Genomic DNA, 10,096 nt, shown 5'->3' on the forward strand with positions numbered 1-10,096 from the left:
ACAAAATGAGAGGTTCTCACGTGTCCACTGCATTATCGCAACTGAATAACCATTGAACACAAACCTCCCGTCAGTCACTATGAACCACGCCCACTCTCCTCTCTATTCGACCAACAGTGCCGCCACAACGTGAATACCAAAAAGCAATTTACCGCGTCCCACCCTGTATAACGTTGAAAGTGGCCGATCTACTAAAGTTTCCTTGAGAGTCCATTCCTACATAGGTGCTTATGTATTTTCCTCCCCTCCCTCCACCCAAATAAAAGCCATTAATAGGTGGCCAATGCCATTTCAAAACAGAAGATTCTGTAAAATATTTTTCTAATGGCCTCTAACGCGGTAGGCCATGTGCTCAGCCCATTGTTTTGCTACAATCATAATCTTTATATACTGTAAGTATCATTTCATAATACGTAGAAACGAAATAATTTTGTTTGTGGAGCTTTTTGGAAACAAGGAATCATTCGAAAGGTCACATTTCTCTAGGACACCTTCGTCGGAAACTGAGCATCCGGAAGACTGCGTTGATGTATACTGAGGCGACAAAATTCATGGTATACCTCCTAACATTGTGTCGGACCTCCCTTTGCCCATCATATTGAAGCAGCTCGAAGTAGCATGGTCTCAACAAGTCACTGAAAGTACTCTACAGAAATATTAATCCATGCTGTCTCTACAGCCATCTGTAATTACGTAAGTGTTGCCAATGAAGGATTTTGTTCACGCACTGTCTTCTCAATTATGTCCCATAAATGTTCGACGGGATTCATTTGATGTGATCTGAGTAGCCAATCGCTCGAACTGTCCAGAATGTTCTTCAAACCAATCGCGAACAACTGTGGTTCGGATTCATGGAGCAGTGTCATCCATAAAAATACCATTTTCTTTTGGGAAAAAGAAGTCGATAAATGGCTGCAAATGATCTCCAAGTACCCGAACATGTACAGGACCCAGTCCATTCCATGTAAACCCCACGCCGTTATGGAGTCACCACCAAGTTGCACAGTTTCTTGTTGACAACCTGGGTAGATGGATTCGTTTGGGTCTGCGCCACACTTGAACCCTGCCATCAGCTCTTACCAACTGAAATCGGGACTCATCTGATCAGGCAACGGTTTTCCAGTCCCTAGCGTCCAACCAATACGTACACGAGCCAGGGAGAGGAGCTGTAGGACCGCGCGGGATTAGCCGAGCCGTCTTGGGCGATGCAGTCATGGACTGTGCGGCTGGTCCCGGCGGAGGTTCGAGTCCTCCCTCGGGCATGGGTGTGAGTGTTTGTCCTTAGGATAATTTAGGTTAAGTAGTGTGTAAGCTTAGGGACTGATGACCTTAGCGTTAAGTCCCATAAGATTTCACACACGTTTGAACATTTTTTTGGAGCTGTAGGTGATGCCGTGCTGTTGGCAAAGGCACTCGCATCGGTCGTCTGCTGTTATAACCCATTAGCGAAAATTTTCGCCACAATGCCTCAACTGATACGTTCGTCGTGCGTCCCACATTGATTTCTGCAGTTATTTCACGCAGTCTTGCTTGTCTGTTAACACTGACAACTCTACGCAAACGCCACTGCTCTTGGTCTTTAAGCGAAGGCCGCCGACCACTGCATTGTCCGCGGTGAGAGGTAGTTCCTGAAATTTGGTGTTCTCGCCACACTCTTGACACTGTGGATCTCGGAAAACTGTGTTTCCTAACGACCTCCGAAACAGAATGCCCCATGCGTCTATCTCCAACTACCTTTCCTCTTCAAAATCCGTTAATTCGTGTCGTGCTGCCAAAATCACGTCGGAAACTTTTTTACATAAATCACCTGAGTGTAAAAGATAGCTCAGCCAATGCACTGCCCTTTTATACCTTGTGTACGCGGTACTGCCTTTTTGTACCTTGTGTACACTACCGCCATTTGTATATGTGCATATCACTAACCCCTGTCTTTCGTCGCCGGAGTGTAGAGCAATAAGTACTTAATAAACAGTTAATTACTTGTGAAACTTACTTATCCAATGGCTTTTGATGATGCCCATTTGATTTTACGTTTTGCGGCGTCGAATGATTGGTCGCTTTGAATACCCAGTATCATGCTAGGCTAATTTGATCCAGCTCTGAGAAAGCGCGTCACACGTCGGTGGTTTCCAGTGGGTGGGGGAAGTGGGCGGTGTATATAAGGCGCACAGAAACCCCACAGTGGCATCAGTCATTGCCTGCTCCACCTGTACCACCTTCAGCAGCAGCAATGAGGATCCTGGTGAGTGGTTTCTCAATAGCATGTTGTGCTCCGGAAATCCTTCCGATTTAAACGTTCATATAGTGTGAAAGAGTAATGTTTATAAGTATCGTTAGTAGAAAGCGTATGATCCCTTAGTTCATGAATTAAAAAACATTAGTGAAAGGTAAAACTCGGATTTTTGTCACTTTTTACTATAATATATACGACGGAATAAAATTCTTGCTTCAGTTTCTTAAATAACTCGCAGTAGCGTCTTCGCTGCAACTACAAGTACATCCATTTCGCAACACTAGATACAAAGCAAGAGAAACAGGTAAATAGATTGGGGATCAAACAACTTAATTACAGATTCGCTGTAAATATTAGTCAGTGCGGACACAGATATAAAAAATTTCATAAAACTTGCATGGTCATCATTTCCGAATTTCTAATGCACTTCATTCTCATATGCCAGTAAAAATTGTACTTGTGGAGCAAGGGAAGGGAGCATTGAGGCGTATCAAAACCTGAACGGCTTGACAAACTATATTTCCTTACTATAACGGCGTGTTGATGTAACAGCCTACCAAGGATCATCATTTGCATATAAATGTCACTGAAATTTACCAAAGCCGATATTCCGAGTTTCATTTACATGTTCGTTGATCGTATTTTCAGTCTTGTGCTATGATGCTGAACGAATAAGTTTTATGTCTACAGCATACTTGCTAGTAAAAAAATAGGGCAGAAAACAGATTTCCTCACACTGGCAGCAAACGTTGTACCCACTAACAAACAACAGTTTCGTTCAGTATGGTTTAGTTTGTAGCGTGTCAACGCTCATAGCAGTATGCTACCTCTACGATGCACATACAGTCTATTTTAACAACATTTGTTGAGCGTATTTAAACCGAATACTACGTCGAGTGTTAATGTTTCCGAATGGGACCGAAGAAATGTTATTCTGTAAAGGGAAAACAGTTTACAGTGCACGCTCGCATTAAGTGCTCGGACTGCGCTCAATGTGTGGACAACACAGTTGACGTTTGAGCTGGATTACATTACGCAGTGCACGTTCTGCACCTACTGTTTACTCCTATTAAGAAAGTTTTTCTTATCCTCCATTATTAAAGGCTACTGTGAAGTTTCTACATTAAATATTGTTGACATCAACCACGTCCGCTTGCTTAGCTGAGTGGTAACGTGCTTGCATCACAGGCAGTGGGACCGGGTTCGATTCCCAGCCAGGACTGGGTGTTGTGTTGTCCTCATCATCATTTCATCCTCATTATCGGCATGCAAGTTGCCCAATGCTGGCTGAAATAAGACTTGCACTTGGCTGCCGAACCCGAACGTGGCCTCCGGGCCAACTATGCCATATGATCATTTCAACATCAACCACAAGAACAGAGCAACGGCTGTTACTCAAGGTTCATTCACTTTGCTTCTTTTACACAGTTATAGAGCAGCTTAATTATTTCCATTAGACACAAGTTACTTTCTACTTGGTATTTTCTTGAGTCCTTTTATCGTATTCAACTACATTAATTTCTAGTTTTTATAGTATATTTTGCAAGCCTTTCTATTCTAAGAAGTAAGTGAAACTATTATGCATTGAATGAGTCATATAAAATTAAACAATTCATCGCACAAGGAAAAAGAACAGACAACATTCACAAGAATGGCAGGGACCTTCCCGGTCACCCAGCTTCCTATGTGTTAGACGGTGTTCTTCGTGTATAAACGAAGGGTAAATCCATTTTTATAGGAAGCTTTCATTTTACCTGCACAGAATGAATAACTCAGTACTGAAACATTATTTATCTAATAATATATTAAGCTGTTGTTATAAACACGTTTTCACACATAAATTTAACTGAAAGCATTTGTACCAAGAACATCGAGAATGGGAGATAGGTCAATGTGAACTATAGTGTCCAACAGACCTTTAGAGAGCATTTTTCCACGTGAGTTCTTCTTCATTCAGATTTAAAGATCAAGTTCTCGCAACGTGTTGCACAGGACGATATTCATGCCAGAAAAAGTTCATATTATTAAGAAGTATTACTCAACAGGATGATGAGTGCTGTGAACGTGCAAGTAATTATCCACTGAATATGAAAGCTAATCTCTCAGAAAATACATCTCTCATTCAGTGGAAGCTGGACTTTTCTGTTGATAATATCTGCTGTCATTTTCAGGTGTGCGTGTTACTGTTTGGACTGGCTCTGGCCGAGGAGAAGCAGGTGGAGAAACGGGGAGTGGTTGGCTCCCTGGGTAGCTATGGCGGAGGCGGCTATATCGACCATGGAATCGGAGCCAGCAGCTACAACAGTGGCGGCAGCAGCGGTGGTTATGGGGGCGGCTATGGGGGCGGCTTTGGTGGTGGTTATGGAGGCGGCTATGGAGGTGGCATCAGCTCTGCAGTTGGAGGAGGTCAAGTGACCAACATCGCCATCACCAAGCAGGTCCCTATCCCGTACCCAGTACCAGTGCAGCGTACTGTCCCAGTACCAGTCAGGGTTCCTGTCACGGTGCCAGTCAACAGGCCGGTACCAGTGCCCGTCCCACAGCCATACCCTGTCCCCGTGCAGAGGCCAGTCCCAGTACCCGTGAGCGTCCCTAGCCCAGTCCCCGTACCAGTACCACAGCCCGTCGTCGTCAACCAGCCGGTACCTGTCGTCGTGGGAGGCGGAGCTGGTGTCGGCGGAGGGCTCGGAGGCGGCTACGGAGGCGGCATTGGTGGAGGCTACAGTGGAGGCTACGGAGGAGCCATCGGCGGTGACTACGGCGGTGGCTACGGCGGTGGCTACGGCGGTGGCTACTCTGGAGGCATTTCTGGAGGCTATGGAGGCTACGGGAAATACAGCCACTAACATCAGCAGCTGAACCCAACACCTTAGACGAAACATACCACCAGAGATTAATTGTATATTTCTTACAATATTTTGTAACTGCATTAGAAAATAAAAATCATTCGTAAAATAAATATCTCGTCAGAAATTATTGCCCACAAAAACGATGCTGTTGATAATAACTTTAGTTTCTATTTTTTGTTAACAAATGTGTTCGTTACAAGTCAGTATTTGCTGTCATAGTGAAGCTGGGCACTCCAGAAATTTAATTTTTGTCTTTCATAATCCGTCTCCTTTCTTTTCTCAGTGTTAACTGACAGAACATTTTTACACTGGAATTCCAAAATTCTAGGATGTAATACATTATAATCATGATTCTCAAGAGTGTTTGCCGTTTTTATCAATTCAGAACACGCCACACACGCACAGCCCGTATTTTTTTCATTCTGCAACAAAGTTGCAAAATTCCAAATGGTTATAACGGAAATCATTATACAGCATTTAATTCATTTCGATAGCTGTATGTTTAGTACAGAGATATATTTGGATTATGAAAAATCTCCTTCTTCGATCTGGAAGTACTATCCAAAGATTTTTTCTTAACCTTGTGGAATGAAGGCATCTTTTTTATTTAACATCTATGAAAAAAGGCCAAACCATCAGAACAATCCGTTAGTTGAGCTCATGACAGCCAAATATAATAGTTGACAATAGTTAAATCAAGGACTCAAAACTCATATGGCTACTGCTTCTACTATGCATAAATTGTGGTTTATGTCAACTTAAAAAACAATTCATGCAGCTTTTCAACATTACTGCTTTCAAAATTAAGTTTGATATTCCTATACCATTGCGTCGTCTGTATTTGGTACAAGCAATACCTTGTCATGAAACTGGTCATGACTTAAACGCGGGTAACAGTTGGAAGGAGCTTTCAGAATAGTTCATAACCATTCAACCACAGACCCAAACATAATGACTTATTTAACAATGAAATTCACCAATAGCCGTGCAACTGAGATGCTATTTTATTTTATTTTATTTTAACTGCCAGTTTCGGCATTCCATTACGCCATTTTCAGGTCTCATTTGTACCTTTCAAAAACAAACGATAGACTTAATTGTAATCCAGTCTTCGAAGGAAGTACTTGGGATACAGTTTAGAATTCACGATATCCAGGAACATATGGTCCAGTACGTCAATAACGTTTACTTTCGAAAAAAGCATATGGGGCTTGAAGATGGCATAACTGAGTGCCAAAATGGCAGTTAAAATAAAATATCATCGTAGTTGTACAGCTGTTGGCGGATTTCATTGGTAAATACTTGTCCAGCCGCTGCTCCATTTCCACAATGGATCAACAGAGACTAAACATTAAAATGTTACCTTATCGAAGTGGTTAGAAATATGGATGCCTTTTGTAACTAACTGAATTATACTACACTCTGATGTTGTAGTTTTATCTGTGAATTTTGTGGTTGTTTGTACTGACCTAAGATCTAATATTACAAAGATAAGTCAAACAAAAATGTTATACAGCATAAGCGAAAGTACGAAATTGATAAATGTAAGAACCGCAATAAAACTGTAAAGAATTAATAACGGTTTGAGGACAAGGATTAAAAGGGAGAAGAACAAGAAGTGACCCTCACGAAGTTTCTATTGCAATTTACTGGCGTGTATGTGCAAATAACTGCAAGGCCTTCAGATAACAATCTTGATAAAAAAAAAGTTAGCTGAGACAATACACTAGGAAGCAGATGCGGGGATATACAGGGCGGTTATAACGAAAATTTCGCTAATTGAGCCAGTATCATAATGGTACCTAATTCATCAATGACATTCAGACTGCGTGCTGCAGAATTTGCCTCGTTAGTCGTAATATTGTCGAGAACTGTCGTTAAGCGCTTGTTCTCCTACAGCAATGTGTGGTTGAAGCACAATCATCTGAGTGCATTAAGTGCATTACACAGACAGTCAACATCAAGATGAGGAGAGCTTTACCCGTAAAGTCGTTTTATCAAAACAAAAACAATAATACTGCTGCTCTTAGTATCGCCGCGTTAAAGGAAGGTCCTCTTATAGTACTGAGGTTGAAGAACGTGATACGGAAGTAGAAATTAATTGGTGATTTGTCAGTCGCTCCTGTGAGAGGGCCACCGCCAACCCCTGCGCCACAAATTGTTGAAGAAGTTACACTTGCTATGACTGAGAATGCTAAACACAATAGGCAGTGCATTAGGTGTGTCACGATGACTGAACATTCCATCCCACCGGAGATGTTTCGGGCAGCAATAGACCAATTCCTAGCAAGGCTCCAGGCTGTCACGGACGCAGATGGTCGGCAAATTGTAACCTCGAACATAAACATGGTAACAGATGTTACCCTCTCATCTGGAAATTTAAATGTTTTGATTCCAATGGTTTATTGTATATTTCTCTTCTACACGTCCTTACAAATGGTTTTATAAAGTTTCACCGTCATACGATCACTCGTTTTCCATAGTGGCCATCTCAAGTAGCTCATGTGCTCTGCAGTACGAGGAGGTAAATTGGAGAAGCTGCAGGGATTCCGTGAAATTCATACACTAACTCTTCACATTGTTATTAGTTATTCACTCCTTGGAAAGGGAATCAGAAGTATACCTCGAAATAGTTGAAAGCCTTAAGTTTTCCATTTAGGATGCTTTATTTCTGAATAGCTCTTGACTTTCTACCTTCGATCTTGTAGTTATTTTCAAGTGGTGCGCTTTAAAGTGACTTTGTCACATCGTGAAACAGAGATCGATCTGAACTTAAGAAAGGAACTCAGCTACAGGTTATCTGGTTATTCAAACCGTTTTTCGTTTTTGCAATGCCATTTTAATAGAATATATTGTGCTCTAATATTTCACCTTTACACCACACAGTTCGAATGCCACGAAAAGCGTTGTAATGGAAAATTATATGAAAACCTCTGCTATTGATCCAGAGAATAGCGACCACTCCAGCCAAGTCACACATTCAGTTTCCTCAGTTTTTCAACAGAGCAAATCTCTTAAACTTCAGACCAAATTTCATCCTTATTGCATAATGATCAGAGTCTATATTTGCACCTGGATTCGCCTAACAAACCAGTATCTAATTTCGGAATCACTGTCTGACCATGACGTAATGTCGCTGAAAGCTTACAGTACTCCAGGCCTTTTACAAGTATACCTTCAGCTCATGTTGTTTTTGAAAAGTGTATTGCCTATAAATAGCTAAAACCTACTGTAGAACCTAATTAGATGTGTATGGGGATTCTGGCACACGTTATTCATATAGGTGACGTCATAGGACATAGGCCAGTGCCCTATCCATGACGTTCTGATGCTGCACGACCTTTTACATTTTGATCTTGAAAGCGTAAGCAATACGCCGTTATTTCTTCAAATTTTAGCTTTGTAAATAACTATGTTACTAAGTACGTCATCCAAGGAGGAGTGAAGCAATGTCTCTCTAAAGATGTTACACTACTACGGCATAGTATAGAAAAAACTGTTCTCACACAAAAGGTACCATGCGTCTTCGTATCTGTCATGTAGTTAAAATCTTTGTCGTTGTCGCTCAAGTTTTTCATGCAGTTCTTGATTGTATTACTATATTGCTCAGAGGTAACTGTTAGCCAACGAGCCACAACTAGCAGTAAGAGACTCCGCGTCTCGAGAGTGTTATTAAAGAATTAAATTAAGTTCCACTTTCAGTTATGCATCTCCTCATCTTAATTACTCATACGTAAACGTCGTCCGTCATGTGACAGGGTGCATTATGAATCCTTTTAGCAGACATTGCGTTAAATATTCTTTCACCAACATTCAGCTAATTGAAAATGGAGAATACCGAAGATGTAGTTAGAATAACCTCTTCGTGTCGTATTCTGACCTGAGTTTTTATTTCCAGTGGTTACTCTTTCTCATTACGTGAATTATTACTAATTTCAGTGAAAAGTTCTTCAGAAATAACTTAATGTATACTGAGATGAAAAAAGTCATGGGTTGCAGAAACGCTCATATACAGAGGTATAAAATGGCTGTGCATTGACGGAGCTGTCATTTGAACTCATATGTTTCATGGGAAAGGATTTACTACGTGAATATGTTCGCACGACGGGAAGTCACAGGCTTTGGACGCGGAATGGTAGTTGGAACATGGCGCATGGGTAATTCAGCATTCCAGACCGACGGTGTAAAATTATCGGTGTTCAAAAGTATTTACCAGAAGAATTCTGTAAAGGATGTGACTTGCAGTATTTATACATTTAAAATACGTCAGAATCAAACAGACACGAACCCCCTCCACACACACACACACACACACACACACACACACACACACACACACACACACACGCAAACAAACACACTCGTTCCACCATGAATTTAGGAGTCAAGCAGCACTAGCGAAATTGCAAATTTCGATTTCTGTACTATAGACGGTGCAAGGCACCTCAGGCTGACATTAATTTTTTCCACAGCTTAGTTATACTTCGATGCTCATATAGTGTCACAATATTCTTTCTATGCCAAAAATTTCAGCAAAAATTTGTCAGCAATACAAAAATTTCATGTTTACATTAACTGTCACAACATCACTTCCATCAAGTTTAATATTTTGAACAACTATGTTGTACTATGATGATTGTCAAGTATCATAATATTGTTTCTGCTCTAAAATGTCTGCAAATATATGTCAGCTACAACTCTCCACACACACACACGCGCGCACACACACACACACACACACACACACACACATATTAGATTAGTATTTAAAGCATCTCTGTGGAATCCAGATGTGTTCGCCTCAATATTATTTTCATACCTAGACACAAGTGGCTCAGAAATAACTTGCTGAAAAAACACCTCATATTTCGCATTTGACTAAATCACGCAGTGTAGCAAAACTGACATGACTGAGCTTATAACGGTAAGAAACACATATTGACTAAAATACTACGCTAAGGAGGCAAACACACTAACAAATAGACAGGCTGAATTACTGCCAACTACGGATAGA

At 41.1% G+C, this 10,096-nt stretch overlaps 1 protein-coding gene across 1 annotated transcript; it reads left to right on the forward strand.

Moving 5' to 3' along the window:
• Nucleotides 1-2,193: 2,193 nt before the first annotated feature.
• Nucleotides 2,194-5,192, forward strand: LOC126237380 (acanthoscurrin-1-like). The gene is made up of 2 exons (XM_049947463.1): nt 2,194-2,242; nt 4,405-5,192. Exons 1-2 carry the CDS (start codon nt 2,231-2,233, stop codon nt 5,077-5,079), a joined length of 687 nt encoding a protein of 228 aa, XP_049803420.1. The 5' UTR covers nt 2,194-2,230; the 3' UTR covers nt 5,080-5,192.
• The last annotated feature ends 4,904 nt before the right edge of the window (nt 5,193-10,096 follow it).

Source organism: Schistocerca nitens, chromosome 2 (genome assembly GCF_023898315.1).
Source record: "Schistocerca nitens isolate TAMUIC-IGC-003100 chromosome 2, iqSchNite1.1, whole genome shotgun sequence".
NCBI lineage: Eukaryota > Metazoa > Arthropoda > Insecta > Orthoptera > Acrididae > Schistocerca > Schistocerca nitens.